The 19,104-nt window shown below is 38.0% G+C and overlaps 2 protein-coding genes across 14 annotated transcripts; one reads left to right on the top strand and one right to left on the bottom strand.

Moving 5' to 3' along the window:
• The first annotated feature begins 1,268 nt into the window (after window positions 1-1,268).
• On the top strand, window positions 1,269-9,874 carry LOC133478256 (nucleobindin-2-like). Of its 5 annotated transcripts, none has more exons than XM_061774095.1 (13): window positions 1,269-1,405; window positions 2,433-2,585; window positions 3,556-3,663; window positions 3,738-3,870; window positions 4,428-4,531; window positions 4,605-4,790; window positions 5,850-5,940; window positions 6,014-6,072; window positions 6,608-6,700; window positions 6,928-7,017; window positions 7,232-7,405; window positions 7,492-7,543; window positions 9,063-9,874. In XM_061774095.1, the coding sequence occupies exons 2-13, from the start codon at window positions 2,436-2,438 to the stop codon at window positions 9,134-9,136; spliced, it is 1,314 nt and encodes a 437-aa protein (XP_061630079.1). In that variant the 5' UTR covers window positions 1,269-1,405; window positions 2,433-2,435; the 3' UTR covers window positions 9,137-9,874. The 5 variants fall into 5 exon arrangements, with proteins under 5 accessions (XP_061630079.1, XP_061630080.1, XP_061630082.1 ...); XM_061774096.1 differs by having other exon boundaries at window positions 1,269-1,401; XM_061774098.1 differs by having other exon boundaries at window positions 1,273-1,401; window positions 2,436-2,585.
• On the bottom strand, window positions 9,860-19,027 carry si:dkey-10o6.2 (uncharacterized protein LOC100124608 homolog). Of its 9 annotated transcripts, none has more exons than XM_061774105.1 (9): window positions 17,779-19,026; window positions 16,974-17,065; window positions 16,709-16,875; window positions 15,687-15,811; window positions 15,109-15,175; window positions 14,820-14,967; window positions 14,017-14,159; window positions 13,211-13,321; window positions 9,860-12,394 (listed from the first exon to the last, which is right to left on the bottom strand). In XM_061774105.1, the coding sequence occupies exons 3-9, from the start codon at window positions 16,859-16,861 to the stop codon at window positions 12,188-12,190; spliced, it is 954 nt and encodes a 317-aa protein (XP_061630089.1). In that variant the 5' UTR covers window positions 16,862-16,875; window positions 16,974-17,065; window positions 17,779-19,026; the 3' UTR covers window positions 9,860-12,187. The 9 variants fall into 9 exon arrangements, with proteins under 9 accessions (XP_061630089.1, XP_061630087.1, XP_061630086.1 ...); XM_061774103.1 differs by having other exon boundaries at window positions 16,970-17,065; XM_061774102.1 differs by having other exon boundaries at window positions 16,974-17,070.
• Between the last annotated feature and the right edge of the window lie 77 nt (window positions 19,028-19,104).

Genomic DNA, 19,104 nt, shown 5'->3' on the forward strand with positions numbered 1-19,104 from the left:
GTAAACAAATAATCGGGGCATATGACATACAAAAGACTGATAAATAAATCTGATTAAATGAATTAATTTAATATATATATATATATATATATATATATATATATAATGGTTCATATATGAATTATTTTATGTGCAGTTTTAATTAATTAAATTTTTTTAAGCGTTTTACATGGCATATGAGCCCCAATCAAATTATTTATTTATCATATACCATTTAAAACACTGAAAATGATTACAATGAAAAATATATGCAAAAAAAAACATTTATATTTGATTATACTGTGCAATAATTAGAGGTGTACAGCTTAATCGATTAATCGACAATTAATCGATGATCAAATTAATCTACAACTATTTTGATCATCAATTAATCATTAAGAGACCTTGTTTAACTTAAAAGGGTCGTAATATTGAAAAGTTCAGCCTCTCAACAGTAAATATTCTCAGATTTCTGTAGTTGTCAACGAAAGCAGACTGATTTTTGCATTAAATCAAAAGAAGACATTTGCAAACTGCCTTTGTTTTTGGAAAACAATGATACAGACGAAAGTACTAAGTCATAATGAATTTATTTTTGGTGCATTTTCTGCACCATTATTTTAAATAATAATATTAATTATTATAATTATTATTATTATATAATTATTATATAATTATTATTTTAAATAATGTCCTGTTTTTTAATAAAGGGATGTAATTTAAAAACAATTTGAATCAGTGATTAATCGAAAAACTAATCAACAGATTAATCAATGATTAAAAGTAATTTTTAGTTGCAGTCCTAGTAATAATGTATTTTATTTGCTCAGCGTTTTACATGGCTTATGTACCTGAATTAAAGTATGCATTAATTTTATTAGCTAGTCATAAACACACTTGAAAATTAAATGAAAATATAATGCACATAATAACGTACAAACGTAAGTATATATAAATATTATTAGAAATACACTCAAATCAATACTTTGATATACATATTGTAAGAGCTGGAAAAAAAGAGAATACAACTTCTGTCCAACGCTATCTGTAAAACACGCACACACACACAAACACACACACACACGCACACAATAACAATAAAATGCTTCAAATCTTTTGAAGTGTCATAAAAATGCACTGACTCCGCCCACTCGGTGGTTGACCGAGCGCCACGTACGGTCTGCTTAATCAGATCACCGACAGCCTAATTGACGGGTGAGTGGTCCAATCAGCACTCAACGCGACTGCAGCGCTGATAGACCGCCCAATGGGGTTGGCCGTGGGCGGGCGTCACCATGGCGACCTCCCCCGGCTAGGAGGTGGATGCCACGAGCGGCTTGAATTGGTGGCAGGCGGCAGGTGTAAACATAAACAAGCTAAGCTAACAAGACGCTCGTTCAAGAGTCAAAAGTGCATCTGGAAGTAAGTAAGTATTATGAATGAGCCTTCTTTTACCCCAGCAATCTACGGTTTGAAGCTTGTTCTAGTGGTTTTATGTGCATAGCAGAATCGCTTCAACAGCCAACATATGGAAGTCGTTTCTGTGTTAACAGAGTTGACGGTTCACTGCGTTTGTAAACGAAAATCATAACTATCCGATAGATGCCATGTTTTAAAAGGGTTTTCACCTCCTAACAATGTACAGTGCATCCGGTAAATATTTACAGCCCTTTACTTTTTCCACATATGTTACACAGTTAAAGCATTATTACAAAATTGAATTAAAGCATATTAAAATGTTACTCAAAATCCTACACAACCCTTAAAATAAAAAGCTAAAAAATCACATGGACATAAGTATTCACAGCCTTTGCTCAATAATTTGTTGCTGCATCTTTGGAAGCCATTATAGCCTCAAGGTTTTTAAACAATATGCCACATGCCTGGTACAACCCATTTTAGGGCTGTTTCACGTATTCCTGTTTGCAGAACCTCTCAAGCTCCATCTGGTTGAATGGAGAGACAATCCTGTCTCATATGTTTGCAGATAATTCCTTTGACTTCATGCTTGGTTTGTGCTCTCACATCCATTGACAACTTCAGGACCTTACCTGTAGACAGGTGTTGTGTGCCTTTCAAAAATCATGTCCGATCAAGTAAATTTCTCACAGGTGAACTCCAATTAAACTGTTAAAACATCTCAGGGATGCTCAGTCGAAACAGGATGCACCTTAGCTATTTTGAGTACTTATGTGATTTGGTAGTGTTTTATTTTATTTTATTCCACATTAATGTAAGGAATTGTTGTTTGTAGAATTTTGGGGGGGAAATGAATTTCATGAATTTGGGAATAAGGCTGTAACATAACAAAATGTGGAAAAAGTGAAGTGCTGTGAATACTTTCCGGATGCACCGTATGTACTGCACATTGTACTTTATCATGTCGTCCCAACCTCGTCTGCATACTATTTGTCAATATTTATCTTAAAAGGATACGTTTCTATGTTCCAAAGCAGATGGAAATGGTGCGAGGTAAAGCGCTGGCCCATTGCGCTCTGCTTCTGCTGAGTCTGTGGCTGTGCATTAACTCACTGCCCATTAGTGTGGACCAGAGCAAAGAGAACACAACCTCCAAACAGGAAGAACTGGATGCCCCACAAAGTTCAGTGAGTCACTATACATTTTTATTGAATAAATTAAGATATAATCGCTTCACATAAAGTTCTACTTTCTATATTAATGAGGCAAATGTACAACCAAGTAAATCTTTAGTTCCCGGCCCATTTCGGAACAAAATGTGAGTGAGCCTCACTTTTACAAAACAGTGGGACTAATTTACATAACAACCGCCCCACACAGTTTCTCTGCCCCATGACATGATCAGCTAGGTTGAGTGAAGATCTAGAGCCAATTTTAAGTGACGCCCACTGGCTACAATGTCTAGAAACACTGCCATGCAGAGGCAGAAACAGCCACATACCGCATAGAGTATGTGCAACACGCCTGCTATGATGTCAAAGCCAGAAGGTAAGCAGGGCTGCATTGAGATTTATTGGATGTGCAGATTCGAGCTCGCTAACAGTGTTAGCATTTGAAAAGCAGCACATATTTGTTTGAGGGGTATTTGTATTTGGTGATGTGTCCATATGCCACATATACACAGTGTAGTGTATGAAGTGCTGTCTCCAAGAGTACATTTTTTTTAATTTTTTTCGCTCCCCTCCGCACCTTGGGCTCTGCTTCCTGGTTGTCATGGTAACAAAAGCTGGACTCTCACTTGCATGAGACAAGGGCGGTGCCTAAAAATGACCTAATTTCAGCGAGACAAATTACTTGGAATATTCTGACGAAAGCATGTTCATGATCTGAGAACTGTCTTAAATTTTGAAAAAAAAAATGTACAATGTCTCATTTAAAACATTACCTCTGGAGTTTATATAGGTTTGGTGGTGACTGTTTGACCCTGAATTAATTCACTTTACACTATTTTCCATTGGGAAAACTTTGGTTGGAATGAGAACAACTTCACAGAATTGTTTGTGTTGGACTTGGGAGGTTACACTGTACATCAACAGTGATGCATGCTGTGTATCTAAGTTAACAATCGTAATGCGGTCCATTTGGTTAATCTCTCAGAGCACCGGGCTACACTATGACCGCTATCTGAGGGAGGTCATCGAGTACCTGGAGAAAGACCCACACTTTCGGGAGAAGTTAAAAAATGCCAACATGGATGACATCAAGGTAAAGTCTGGGGGGGGGGGCATCTGTTGAGTCACATGCTTGTTGTGCCCCTGAGCTGTTGTGTTAACTCACAGCAAGGCAAACTTGCCAAAGAGCTGGACTTTGTCCACAACAATCTGCGCACCAAGCTGGACGAGCTGAAGAGGGAGGAGATGAACAGGCTGCGGATGCTCATAAAGGCCAAACTCGACTTGGTGGCGGGGGATGGTAACTATACAGTATGTTGTTATTGCGACTTTCGGCCTGTGTCCTAATTGTTGCACATGACGTGTTGTAACGTACATTGGCTGTTGAAATATCGGATGTGGCTTTAAAATTGAATACGACAAGATGGTGACTTCATACATTTGAAGTTGAATTGCAAGTACTACTTTACTTTTTTACTCTATTGTGTAAAGAGTGCACAGGAAATAACAGAGGAACATAAAAAAGTCCCATCTCATTATGTGGTTAAGATATACAGTACACATGTGGTTGGTAGCACATTGTAGCTACTGTAAAACGTGGAGGAGGCTCGATTATGTTCTGTGCATTCGCCACAAAGTGTCATGCATCTGTGCATGCTTCAGTAAACTCTGAAGACTATCAAGTTATTCATTTTGATGGTTTCAAGTTAATTTGGAGATGGCTTTAAAATGGAATACCTTTTTCAGCTCCTTCCACAGACGTTAGACTTTACTGTTGGTAAAGGGTGTCTTGAATCTGTTCAGGCTACAGCAAAATCTCCTTAAATAAAAATATAAGGAAGTGTCTTTTCCTCGCAGGCTGGAAAGTGGACCACCAGGCCTTGCTGAAACAGTTTGAGCACCTCAACCAAGACAACCCGCACTCGTTTGAACCAGACGACCTGGACCGCCTCATCAAATCGGTATTTAGCCTAAATAAAACTGATGTATGTAGGTATATAAGTCATGTATAAGAGATACTGGCCGCCCCGACAGGCCACTAAGGACCTGGAACACTTCGACATGGAGCGCCACGATGAGTTCAAGCGCTACGAGATGATGAAGGAGCACGAAAGGCGGGAGAAGCTGAAGGTCATGACGGAGGAGGAACGCAAGAAGGACGAGGAACGCTACGAGGAGATGAGAAAGAAGCACGCTGACCACGCCAAAGTCAACCACCCGGTAAGCCAGCAGGAGTGGGAAGTGACCAAGTTTTACTGTACTTCAGTAGGTTTTTCAGGCAGGCGTCTGTACTTTACTTGAGTATTTATCATTTATTTATTACAATAATTTTGAATTCATGTTTCGGCGGAAAAAAGGGGAACAATTTAAAATTTAAAGAGTCTGCATTAAATCATTTTATGATGCTCAGTGGTCACTTCTCATTTCAATGACAGGTAAATTGGTAAGCCAGTTTGAGTTTGTTTGAAAAATATATTTTTTCCTGATAATATATATTATTCTATATAAAATGCTAACAGTTGCTATGCTAATATATAGCAAGATCACAAACTGGGTAGAGAAAGCACTTACACAGCCCTGTGGCCGGGTAATATTTTTTATGAAAATTGCTACAATGCTCAAAGTTGGTATTCTAACATACAGTATAATAAGATAGAAACCCTTGTAGAGGAAGTACTCAAAAGGATTGATAAAGATTTTACATTGTGCCTAAGTTGGGTACTATTTCAAATAAAAATTGCCACAATGCTAACAGGTGGTATGCTAACATATAACAAGATCACAACCTGAACAGAGAAAGAGCTGAGACTGATTGATAAGGATTTTACAATGTGCCCTGTGGTCAGGCACTTTTTTTAGAATGAGAATTGCTAACATGCTAACATGCTAACACTTTGTATGCCAACATACATTGCACCCTGAAAGTATTCACAGCGCTTCCCTTCTCCCACATTTTCCCATGCCTTATTCCATAATTAAAAAAAAAATTTCACCTAAAATTATGTATTCAATGATCGATAAAAACATTGTGATTTTAAAAAAAAAATATTTTTAAATTTTGCAAGTTGGCAAATAGAAAACAAAAACATGTACATAGTAAATATTTAGATACCCTTGAAAATTAATGGAGTTGTTCCTTAGGCATAATAAGACAATATTGCTAATTAAGCCTCTCTTTCAGCCAACTAGCATTTTGCTTTAGCGCGTGCCTAAGATGATGCCTGAGTGTGTGCGTGCGTGCGTGTGTGTGCATGCGTGTGTGCATGTGCATGAGTGTAGGGAAGTGAGGATCAGCTGAAGGAGGTGTGGCAGGAGTCCGACGGTCTCGACCCAAACGACTTTGATCCGAAGACCTTTTTCAAAATGCACGGTAACCTTGACGCATTTAACACAAATAAATCTCTGTTGTATATAAATCATTCATATTTGGAATGTGTGCGCAGACAATAATGGCGATGGTTTCTTTGACGAGAACGAGCTCGAGGCCCTCTTCACAAAAGAGGTATGACATCACCCCATAATTGGTGTTGCTTTTTTTATTTGTTTCTCTAATGATTAAATACACCAATTTGTAGAAGTTCTTTGACCAAAATGACATGGCTCTCAATTCATTTTCAAATATAAAAAAAAGGGAAAAAATAGGAAAGCACCTTATTTCTTTAAGATGACAAATTATATTATACAGTAAGCATATGTCTTTTGGTTCTCTAGATTGTATTTTTAGCATTACAAATATATTTTGTTTTAGCAAATATTTAAAAAATGTTTTGTATTTTAAATTTTTTTTTTTTTTTTAAACTATTCATATATTACAGTATTTCATGTTTCAGGTATAAAAAAAAAAAGGTCAAATCAAAAGAGTTCATTGAAGCACTTCATGATACTGGGTGGTTTAATATGTTTTTGCTCAAATTAATGTATGATTACACATCTTGCGGTTCTCTAGATTGTAATATTTTTAACGTGAGCAATATATTTTTATCAGGAATGGAAAAAAATGTAATACTTACAAATATTGATTCGAATACGTGTTCAAGCTGGAGAAGGTCTACAACTCCAAGAATGAAGAAGACGACATGGTGGAGATGGAGGAGGAGAGGCTACGCATGAGAGAGCATGTCATGGCCGAGGTAGTATGAGTCATTATTCAGATACACAGTGCATCTGCTAAGTATTTAGTGTTTCACTTTCCCACATTTTGTTACGCTACAGCCTTAATCCAAAATGGATGAAATAAAAATTTGCCCACAAAATTCCATTTTTGGAATAAAGCTGTGACGTAACAAAATGTGGAAACTGAAGTGTATAGTGGAAGTGATGAGGGGTTTTAAACAATGAGCACTCACAATGCGTTCAGGTGGACACCAACAATGACAGACTGGTGTCAGTCGCCGAGTTCCTGGCAGCCACGAAGAAGCAGGAGTTCCAACAAAAGGAGGGGTGGGAGGTAAGCGTTCCTTCGCCGAGCCAATCAGAAGCAATATTGATTAAGGTAGTGGTTCTCAAACTTCTGACAGCAAGTATCACCTAAAAAAAATACTTAGCACTCCAATTACCACCATCATGACCAACATTTAAATTCAGTAGTGTAGTCGGCACTGTTTCCTTTGAACACTCACTGGATTAAGGCCTGATTGTTTGAATTGATGCGCTGTTTCCAGACCTTGGAGCAGCAAAACTCCCTGTTCACCGAGGAGGAGCTGGCAGCGTACGAGCAGCAGCTGGCCAATGAGGGCAAGATGATCCTGGAACAGGCGCTGGAACTACAGAAGCAAAGGGAGGAGCTCCAGAAGAAGCAGGAGGAGCTCAATGCTCAGAAGCACGACCTTCAGCAGGTCCTTAAATGCAACATCCCCCAGTCGCAGGAAGCCATCCGCCTTCACGTTTGATTCATTCTGCTTTTTTCCTCTCACTATTTAAGGCCATGGATGAACTGGAGAGGAGAAAAGGCCAATCCAAGCCTGACATCAAAGGTGAGGACAGTGTACCCAGGGATAGGGTCTGGACCCAGCAACAAATAGTGAAAATCTGTCATGAATGACCCCCCCCCACCCCAAAAGTTTGTAATTGCCTATAAATGCCACAAGATGGTGGCAAAGGACTACTTTAGTCTAAATAAAGCTCAATTCACTTCAGATCGTTTCCTTGGCACCAAGGTGCCACCAGATGGCGCTAAAATAATAGTTTTTGTTTTGGCCTTGGCACATTTGTGTATTTTTTGGGGGAACCTATCCTGTTACTTGCTGTTTTTGTGCTCAGGCCAAAGCCTAATATATATCTAATATAAAAGTATTGCTTTGCGCCATCTTGGTACCAAGGAACTATGTTGAAGTGAAAGGGATGCATCTGTCTCATAGAAAAGTAATGCTTTGCCATCATCTTGGGGCATCTACTGTAAAAGCAATTAAAAACCTTTTTGCGGAGTGGGGGCATCAATTACTTGTGAATTTTTGCTATTACAATAATTACACATGTTCGATACCACTTTTTTAAGACTGATACCCGTACAAGTATTCATTCTTAAGTACTCACTGATACGGAGTAAAGAAAACACTTGTACTTATGATACAAAAAAAATTCAATTAACAAAATGACAGATAATTGTGAACAAAGACCTTTCTTTCTGATGCACATGATGATTCAGCTATGTGTCAAACCGCCACAATGTGGCGCCAACTACTGGCAAGGAGCACTTACACAATGTCCGATTTTATTTTATTTTTTTGCCTTAAGTATCAGTGGCCGGTATCGGCAACCTTCACGAATACCCGATACATTGAAATAAGGCCGGTAACGGCCAAATACTGATACCTGGTATCGGTACTCGCCATCCCAAATAATAATATTAAAAGAATAGCAGGGCATCAGTGTAATTTCAAACTCATTATACAATTTAACGTCATTATACAACATAATGTTAAATGAATAAATAGACTGGATTTTGTAAAAGGTGCGAGGACGCTGCCGTGTATGTTGCCTCTTCGCCACCTGTAAAAATTCCAATTACTACTTTCCTATGAGGCATTTTGTGACTCAGTGATACATACAGTATACTCTTAATTTTTACAGTAATCTGTTAGCAGCTAATCATTTGTTTACTTCCACCACCACGATCCAGACCTTACCCGGCCGGCTATCAGCACTAGATACTCCTCCACCATTTTTGGCGGCATTTTGTGGCGTTACAGAAGGAGGACCGAAATATGCAAATAGATGGGAATAGGTTTAGTTATGTTCTACAGGAAAAACGTGCGAGTAAGTGACTTTGCGAATGGACGGCGGTTCACTGTGAGTTATTATTAAATGTGACTAGAGGAGCCGGAGGAAAGTCGTGATTGGAGAAAGGAGGTGAAGCCTCATGTCAATCAAATGCGGTTCTCAGGCAAAATCCAAAATTCCTTCAGTTTTCATGCTGTGTGAACAACAACCAATGTAAAACCTTGTGCTTGTGACAAGGTGATGATTGTTTTTTTTTCTTTGTTATTTTTGCAGATTCTGTAGCAACAGGAGCTGGAAGTGAAACGGCGTTAAACGGGCACCAGTCTCAAACGCCTCCCGTGCTCTGACACTCTTAACGGGTCCCAACAGTGTATGTGTGTGCGTTTGTCATTTCAACCTTCTGTCCTGTCCAATTTTGTGTTTGTTTCAAATACCACTGGATAAAATAGGGTTGCAAACAGGTGGAAATGTTCTGATACATTTCCAGGGGAATTTTGGAAGTATACATGCGAGGGCATAACGGTACCTTAATTGCTCCATTATAGTTTTTTCACTGAACTCGAGTGGAAGCTCGCTCGTTACTCATATTTTGGCTCGCAATACAAAGCAATAAAATTGACCAAGTGACAGCAAGTTGTCGGCACTCGTAAGATAAAGTAAGCCGCTACAGTGAAATCTGGTTGTATTAGTCAGTGTTAATGTATGTGTTGGTACATTTCCTGTTTATTCCCATAAATTAAAGTTTGAAATTTTTAAAATCCTGGAATTTTGCAACCCTAGATGAAATTGGGCCCAAAATGGCTGCTTTTCTTTACACTGTAAATTGTTGCCACTGAAACTCAAGGGGAAATGATTCAATGTATTTATTAATTTAAATCTACAGCTACTGTTGTTATGACAACCACATCCCTGAAGACCTTTACACTTCATGTACTTTAATGGATTAACTAATTCTATTTTTGGAATGAGCCCTTTATGGTTTATTATGTATGAATGCATCTTTTTCCCATCACATCATACTTTCTATGGCTCAACATTTCAGCACCATCTTGTTCTGAGAGACAATAAAGTGAATGAAGCAGCAAGTTTATTGTTTTGACTTAAAACTTTTTGTGAGTTTTTTTCTTCCAGTGATGGCAAGTGACAATAACTACAGAACAGGAAATGGAACTTACTGTGACATAGAAAAGGGTCTGGCTGCTCAGTACAATATGAGCAATGCCATAAATTAAAAACATACACAAATAAATTTGACCAAGTAGATGCTAACATAAATACAAATTCTAGCTATAACTCTAAGACTCCACAAGGTGACAGTATGGCTCAGCAACGCTCTCTTACGAGTCTATCAGATGTCTTCAAAGGGGTGAGCGGTTTTACTTTATTTTTGTTATTATAGCGAGGTCAACTTCACATTACACTTGTACGGCAGTTAATGTAAAAGTGAGCCCGTTTCAAAATTGGAAAAAATTAAATAAAATCCATCCATCCATTTCCTGTACCACTTATCCTCACTAGGGTCACAGGCGTGCTGGAGCCTATCCCACCGATCTTCGAAATACAACCCCAATTCCAATGAAGTTGGGATGTTGTGTTAAACAAATAAAAACAGAATACAATGATTTGCAAATCATGTTCAACCTATATTTAATTGAATAGACTACAAAAACAAGATATTTAATGTTCAAACTGATAAACTTTATTGTTTTTAGCAAATAATCATTAACTTAGAATTTTATGGCTGCAACATGTTCCAAAAAAGCTGGGACAGGTGGCAAAAAAGACTGAGAAAGTTGAGGAATGCTCATCAAACACCTGTTTGGAACATCCCACAGGTGAACAGGCTAATTGGGAACAGGTGGGTGCCATGACCTGGTATAAAAGGAGCTTCCCTGAATTGCTCAGTCATTCACAAGCGAAGATGAGGCGAAGTTCACTTCAGAAAACCAATGTCAGTAAATACAGTTCAGCGCTACATCTGTAAGTGCAACTTGAAACTCTACTATGCAAAGCAAAAGCCATTTATCAACAACACCCAGAAACGCTGCCGGCTTCTCTGGGCCCGAGCTCATCTAAGATGGACTGATGCAAAGTGGAAAAGTGTTCTGTGGTCCGAGGAGTCCACATTTCAAATTGTTTTTGGAAATTGTGGACGTCTTGTTCTCCGGGCCAAAGAGCAAAATAACCATCCGGACTGTTATGGACGCAAAGTTCAAAAGCCAGCATCTGTGATGGTAAGGGGCTGTGTTAGTGCCAATGGCATGGGTAACTCACACATCTGTGAAGGCACCATTAATGCTGAAAGGTACATAAAGGTTTTGGAGCAACATATGCTGCCATCCAAGCAACGTCTTTTTCATGGGCGCCCCTGCTTATTTCAGCAAGACAATGCCAAACCACATTCTGCACGTGTTACAACAGCATGGCTTCGTAGTAAAAGAGTGCGGGTACTAGACTGGCCGCCTGCAGTCCAGACCTGTCTTCCATTGAAAATGTGTTGCGCATTATGAAGCGTAAAATATGACAACGGAGACCCCGGACTGTTGAACAGCTGAAGCTGTACATCAAGCAAGAATGGGAAAGAATTCCACCTACAAAGCTTCAACAATTAATGTCCTCAGTTCCCAAACGTTTGTTGGTTGAACATGATTTGCAAATCATGGCCCAATGGTTAAGATCATCGCCTGCTATCGTGGGGGACCTAGGTTCAAGACCCCGACTGGACCATCCGCCAACATCCCCCGGACTCATGGCTGTGGTGTCCTTGAGCAAGACACTGATACCCCGAAATGCTCCCCGGGCGCTTCAGCTTTTTCCCACAGGATGAATCATGTGCTTGCAGGTGCAAGGACAAACTTAAGCCGAGGAGTTTCCTGTTTCTTGATAAGAAGCATATAACTCTTCTACTGTCTCGACCACAACAAAGAGTGTTATGTGCTGATCACATGAGATGCAACAAGCATCTATGCCCCCACCTTTTAGACGTAACTCATATGTAACAAGGGAACTGCCCTAAGGAAATAAAAAGAGAGGGTTCGGCAGAGTGAAATTAGAACGGGTTGGAGATTGTAACTAAGTACACTCTGTCCGTCCTCCTTGCAAGTCTGAAAACTGAACTGCCTCTGTGTCTGTCTTGTTTTTACAAATGTTCTATGTGTCTTGAACCTGACACCAGTGACCCAAGTGAGGATAAGCGGTATGGAAAATGGATGGATCGATGTTGTATATTTTAGGAAAAAATATATTTTGAAGAGAAAGGTTATTTAAAAAAATCATAGTTGAAGATTTTAAGTAATTTCAAGAAAACAAGTTGTATATTTTTGAGAAAAATGTAAATGAAGGTAACAGTGTTCCATGATTTCCGAATGGAAAAAATGGTTTTAATTTCGATTGCTTTCCTACTGAGATCCAATACGACACGGCAAATCGTCATTGACGTAGAGGTAGCTGAAGCGCTCTGCAAAGTAGTCTCCGGCCCGGACCGGTGGGTACTTGTTTGACCCGTCGAGGCAAGAGATCACAGCGTCGTCATCCGGCATGAGGAAGAAAACCAGGGACTGGCGTGGACTGGAGTCATCGGCAGAGGGCAGCAAAACTCTGTGGACCTGACGGGGCGACACCAGCAAGAAAATGACCATCACACGACACCCATCACGAACAGTACAGTGTTCCCCTACTTTATCATGGTTTCATTGTAAAAAAATTTGTTTTCTATATATCCATCCATCCATCCATTTTCTGAGCCGCTTCTCCTCACTAGGGTCGCGGGCGTGCTGGAGCCTATCCCAGCTGTCATCGGGCAGGAGGCGGGGTACACCCTGAACTGGTTGCCAGCCAATCGCAGGGCACATACAAACAAACAACCATTCGCACTCACATACACACCTACGGGCAATTTAGAGTTTTCAATTAACGTGCATGTTTTTGGGATGTGGGAGGAAACCGGAGTGCCCGGAGAAAACCCACGCAGGCACGGGGAGAACATGCAAACTCCACACAGGCGGGAGCAGGGATTGAACCCGGGTCCTCAGAACTGTGAGGCTGACGCTCTAACCAGTCGTCCACCGTGCCGCCTTTTTTCTATATATATATCTATCTATCTATCTATCTATCTATATAGATATCTATATATATATATATATATATACATATATAGATATCTATATATATATAGATATCTATATATATATATACATATATATATATATATATATATATATATAGATATCGATATATATATATATATATAGATATATAGATATCTATATATATATATATATATATAGATATATATATATATATATATATCTATATAGATAAACCTACATGGGATCTCTATATTGCAGATTTTCACCTGGCGCTGGTAGGCCTGGAATGTATCCCCCGCTATAAACCGGCGTTCACAGAAAGTATGCCCTTACCGCAGAAACAAAGCGGTCGCTCGTCCAACGCTGCATCATGTCGGCGATATTGAGGAGAACGGCCCCGGGGATGCACGGAACCAGGATGAACTCACCCGAACGTCCACGCACCTGCACAATAGCAGAAGTATGGCCGTTTTTGGAACGAAAGACATGCTTTTTTCCTAAAAAAAATATATAAATATAAATATGTTTCCAAAAACATACTCCTTAAAAAATGTTTAAATTACAGCCATTTCTCCCTAAAACATATACATTATTTTTCTCAGAAATACTTTTTTTTCTCAAAATATATGCACTTTTGTTTAAAGAAGTTATTTTTCATTAAAAGTACATGCTTTTTTTTCTAAAATAAATTCAACTCCAAAATATTTTTTATCCCTAAAATATACATGAAATATAAAAAAAATTCCCAAATAGACCTTATCTAAAATACACCTTTATTTTTCTTTATAATATGCATTTTTCATCAAAAATTAATTTCAACGTGAAAATGTTTTTTTCAAAAACAAACATTTTTCAAAAACATTGGGGTTTTTTCTCTGAAATAAACTCCTCTCTCAAATTACAGTATATGCCTTTTAGTCTTAAATAATATGCATTTTTTCATAAAAAATATACCCATTTTCTTCAATTAAAAAAAAACAAAAAACCTTCCTCAAATATATAAGCCTCTTTATTCAAATATAAAGAATTTATCTAAAAAATATTGTTTTTTTTCCTCAAAGATATAGCTTTTCTAGAAAATATATCTGCATTTTTCTAAAAAAAAGAAAAGAAAGAGCTGCCTTTCAAAAATACCTTACCTGCAGTCCTTGGGATTGCTGGAACAATAAGGTGATGCTCCCATAGTCCGAATGCTGCCCACATCGCAGCTGACCCTCCTTGGCGAGCTCACGCTTCACCGGCGGGTAGTACAGCGAACGCATCGTCGTGAGGTTCTCATCATCTACGTGGTAGGTGGTACATTTTAGGGCAGGGTTCCCCAAACTCCCACCATTATTTTTTCTGAAAATATAAAACTTTTTCCTGGAAAATATCCTTTTAAAAGACCAAAAATATACTTTTAAAAGACACACCTTTTTTTCCTCATGAATATATAGATTTGTTTCTTGAATATCCCTAATTTCTAAAAAACAAATGATTTTTTCCTAAAGAATTAAGACTTTTTTTAAAATATAGCTTTTCTATGAATAATTTTTTTTGAAGGAAATAAACACCAATTTGTTTTTGTTTTCTAAAAAATAAAAATGCCCTTTTTCATAGAAAATATCAATGGCCCAAACTGAAAATTTTGTTTTTCAACTAAAAAAAAAAAACAACAACCCTTTTTTAAGCATTTTATTTATTTATTTATTTTTTAAAGCAGATTTTTTCCCTCTAATAATTATATGGATAATTTATTAAAGATATCACCACTTTTGTTTTTGCTTTTTTTGTTTTTTTAAAGTATGTTTTTTCTCAGAAAAATATTTGGCTTTTTTTTCTCAAAAATAAACACCTTTTCCATTGTAATTTTTTTTTTTTTTTTTTATAAATAATATACGCCCTTTTTCTCGAAAATATACAACTTGATCATTTCAACAATCATAATATGACGAGCGCTTACTTTCAATGTGGCGGTGTGCACTCAGGAAGATGTCGGGGTCTACATCCAAACTGTGGGCTATCACCTTCAAAATGCGCAGACTCAGCTCTTTGCAGCGTTGGAAAAAGACCGCCTGGGTCTCTCGGAATCCCACCGAAGTTGACCATTTCTAGGCCGAACAGAAAATGATGAGTTTGACAAAGTTAATCAGTGACACTGTCTGTGACTCTATCATTTGTTTATCAGACGGGATGATGCAAGTGAAGCTACAAAATGTGCTTGTACTTTAATCCTAATAAAGTGTACTTACTATGTCAGGGTTTAGTGAAGTCAAGTTGAATGACTCTTTTAAATCTTCTGGTTTGTTTGGATCTACCCTAAAATAAAAAGCACATGCACAATACACAAACACACACACACTTGCACAAAAGTTGCATAGACTACATCATATTGCTACTATTGTATAGCCCAGAGGTGTGTTAACTTTTGTACCCAACTTTTGATTTGTCAAGTGTGTTTTACTGAAAAGATTCTACAATGGAGGACAACAGAATTTACATTTTCATTAAAGAAAACTAAATCTACAACAATATTAGCACCACTTCCCTCCATCCCTTTTCCGTTTTATTTATAGTAACCCAATTAACTAATTATTGAATGAGGTAAATGAATGAACAAAATAAAAGTGAATTTTAATTTTAAAAAATTATTACAGGACTTTTGATAATGTAAAGGTGCCAGGATGAAGGACCTTGAAGACGCATGAAGTTGAATTGATTTCTCTGAATGTCAATGTGAGGATTACAAGGCTGATGTTTGTATGGCTGGTAAGCGTATACAGTGCAAGTATGACTTTGTGACTCCACTGAACGTCCATAGAAACGTCACCTTTCTGTCCCGAGGGGTAGCCAGCCGTGGACGACGCAGTTTGGGTAGGTTTTCCTTCTGAACGGTTGCTTGAGGTCATCTGGCTGCAGGAAGAACCTCATGGAAGCATTCATCACACCATCCACCTGCACAAATGGATCAAAGAATGGACATATAAGCTTTGTATATTTGCCGAACTACCCGGAGAAAACTCTCTGGCTTCCTCCCACATTCCAAAAACATGCATGTTAGCTTCATTGAAGACTCAAAATTGTCCATCAGGTGTGAAGGTGAGTGCATCAGTGCCCCTCCAAACAAAATACACACACACACACAAAAATCACCTTTGACTTTTTTTTTTTTTTTTTTAAACAAACTTTTGTCCCAAAGCTTTTTTCAAGGACATACAACTTTATTCCCCAGCACGTTACATACACGTTTTTGATAAAGTATATAAAAATGAAAATATACACCATCCCCCCCGCTCCCCCCCCAAAAAAAACTTAAAAATATACCACTTTAAAAACAAGACTTTCAACAAAAATGTTTTTTTTTTCTGAAAATATATAGGTTTTTGTTTTTTTGCTGAAAATATCTACAGTACCTTTCTCTACATTAACCTATCAGTAGACTGCCAGAACAACCATTTGGTAGAATTATTATAATTCGTGTAGCTCAAACGTGTTATCGTGAATAATAGTGTTATCCTAAATTAAACAAGAGCTCAAGACACAGGTAGGAAAAAAATATCATAATGCTAATATTTCATATTTTCTGCAGCACGGACATGCATTTAAATAAATAAATAAATAAAAAACGATTGTAGCAAACCTGTAAAAAAAATAAATAATTGTGAATCCAATAATTCCCCCAAACCTTTAATGTCTGTATTTGTTTTAAAAAATATATTATTATATACAACTACACCATCAAATGGCATCTCAAAGATTGTGTTTTTATGACAACGGTCCTAGTATCAAATGCAAATAAAAACTTCTTTGCTGTTTCTGTTGGAGTTTAAGGATTGAAATGTCTTGTATCACCTCCTCCTGCGTGATGCCAGTATTCTGCAGAAAGACAAATCCCACTTGTGTGAAAGCATTTTCTAACTCCGTGCTCAGTTTGTGCAGATCCGCGCGGGTAATATCTTCCACGTCGAGGCTGCACGCGCCGAAGTCTACCACCGGGATGTTCATGGCGTCACTTCAAGCTTAAAACCCCCCAAATTTTGGGGGAAATAACAACAAAGTAGAAATGCGACGTGGCAGCTGGCTTTTAAGGTGTCGGAGGAGGAGGCAACTTACGTACGTCATGTGGTGCAAAAGGGTTGGTGCTGGTAGTTGAGCAGTCATGTGACCATCCCCGGCTGATCAAAGAGGCGCTGACATAATCATTGTCACCTAGACTTTAAAAAAAACGGGTTTTTTCCCTATTAAATAATCAATTAATTGTAGGTAACCAGATAAAAACTATTAGTTCAATGAAATAGTAATATATTGTTTTTTCCCTAAGAAATTTGAGTTATTATGAAGAAATCCAAATTAATCAGGAAAATAGATAACTTTTTCCCTGAAGATATACAACTTTTTCATCACAAATATGACTTTTCTTGAAAATATACAACTTTTTTCCCCGTCAAAAATATAGTGCTCTCCCCAAAAATATGACCTTTTCTTAAAATAGGACTTTTTTCTCAAAAATACAATTTTTCTAACTTGTGAATAACTTTTTTCTCAAAAATACACAAAATATTAATTTCCACCGAGAAGTTCTGGCAACTTTGAGTTCTCTGTACTTGTAGATCCTGGAACTAAAATCTTCCAATTGGCTCTTCAGACCGCTTCCTAAAGGTTCCTGGACATGTTGAAAGTACAACCCTCCTTGAAGGGCCAAAATTAATTATCCCAGAACTAAGTTTATACAGCAGCTCCCGTGGTCCTCCAAGGATTCCTAGAACTATTTTACAACTGGGAAAACCTCTCCGGCCCATACTGAATTAATGGGAAAAACTGGTGCAATATTTATTATAAACACATCTCTTACTATATATTATGAGCATTATGGGCTTTTTAAGTCCTCTGAAAAGAAGAACAAAAAGTTTCAAAGTGCTCACCACAGAGACAAAGTGGTCGCCGGTCCAACGCTGCATCAGGTCGGCGATGTTGACGAGAACGGCTCCGGGCACGCAAGGCGCGCAGATGCCAGGAGAAACAATTTCAGAAAACAGAAGAATACCATTTTCTGTAGAACAGCATTTCCCAAATTTATTGAGGCAGGGCCGGTGGCCCTAAAGCGTCTAAAATAGGCATCACGTAGGTTAAGTTCTGAAAGTGCTCAAATTTGTACTGTTTTGAGACCAGAACAGCGGGATGTAACCCGGAAGTGAATCAAAACAAGTCCGATTTGGATTGTAAAACAAGCTACATAATATTACGGTTGGTTTGTGACATTACGTATCACCTTGTAAATACTTACACTTGTTCATTCTCACATAATGTCCAAAGTCGGTCAAAGGAGGAAAAATACTAGTGATGGACGAATGAAGCTTTTGTGAAGCACTGAGCCACTTGGGTCAATTGTTTCGAAAAGGATTAATGACTTGGAGAGTTAGTAACAGTGACCTCTCCTGGCAAAAACCAAGGTTGCATATCATGTTCTATTTTCAAATAAAGATTGATAAATGATTGGATTATATTATTGATCAGTATTGAGGGGGGAGGGGGAAATCACAATTTGGTTGTGATTATTTGGGATGGGGAACACTCAAAGGTTTTAAATGAGATACCTTATATTTTCAAAAATGTTTGGATCTTGCCGGTTTCTTTTTATGCTCACAACTTTGTTTCCAAATTTGGAAACTACTCGCTAACAAAGAAGAGCCGATGGTGGCGTCCATAAAAAAATGTTTTGCTATTTGGGAAAGATGAGAGTAAAGTTACGGTTTTCATAAACCCATATAAATACATAGATGTAAATATGAGTAATAAAAAAAAGTCATCGTAATTAGTAGCTAACAGTAGCTACACAAAATGCTAGCTTCACTGTTCTCCAAGTTACTTTCTCCACTGTTAATAATAATACATAAAATGTTCCAAATGTTTTTTTTTTTTTTTTTTAATTTTCGCTTTTCTAAAGACACTCAAAGACAAACACTTGTCTATTTTTAACTGCCTGCTCAGTTGGCGAAGCTCTGCCTGGCAAATATCCTACACGTTGAGCCTGCCCGCACTAAAGTCAACCACCGGGATGCTCGAATGTTTCGAATTAAAACGTCTTTTACTAAAAACAAACAAACAAAAAATGGCAAAAAGAGGAATCCGAAAACAGCAGAAAGTTGACCAAATGAAGCTTCTTGTCTGGACGACGGGCTGGTTTCCAGTCACGTGGACCACCTTCATCCAATCAGAGAAGCAGGGACCGTGACGTCACCGTTATCAGC

Source organism: Phyllopteryx taeniolatus, chromosome 5 (assembly GCF_024500385.1).
Source record: "Phyllopteryx taeniolatus isolate TA_2022b chromosome 5, UOR_Ptae_1.2, whole genome shotgun sequence".
Taxonomy (NCBI): domain Eukaryota; kingdom Metazoa; phylum Chordata; class Actinopteri; order Syngnathiformes; family Syngnathidae; genus Phyllopteryx; species Phyllopteryx taeniolatus.

Coding starts and splice junctions, on each gene's coding strand:
- si:dkey-10o6.2 (XM_061774105.1), bottom strand. CDS start 16,861: ATGAACATCCCGGTGGTAGACTTCGGCGCGTGCAGCCTCGACGTGGAA. Junction 14,160..14,819: donor TGCACACCGCCACATTGAAA/GTAAGCGCTCGT, acceptor CCTACCACGTAG/ATGATGAGAACCTCACGACG. Junction 13,322..14,016: donor AGCAATCCCAAGGACTGCAG/GTAAGGTATTTT, acceptor GCTATTGTGCAG/GTGCGTGGACGTTCGGGTGA.
- LOC133478256 (XM_061774095.1), top strand. CDS start 2,436: ATGGAAATGGTGCGAGGTAAAGCGCTGGCCCATTGCGCTCTGCTTCTG. Junction 3,664..3,737: donor CCAACATGGATGACATCAAG/GTAAAGTCTGGG, acceptor GTTAACTCACAG/CAAGGCAAACTTGCCAAAGA. Junction 4,791..5,849: donor ACGCCAAAGTCAACCACCCG/GTAAGCCAGCAG, acceptor GCATGAGTGTAG/GGAAGTGAGGATCAGCTGAA.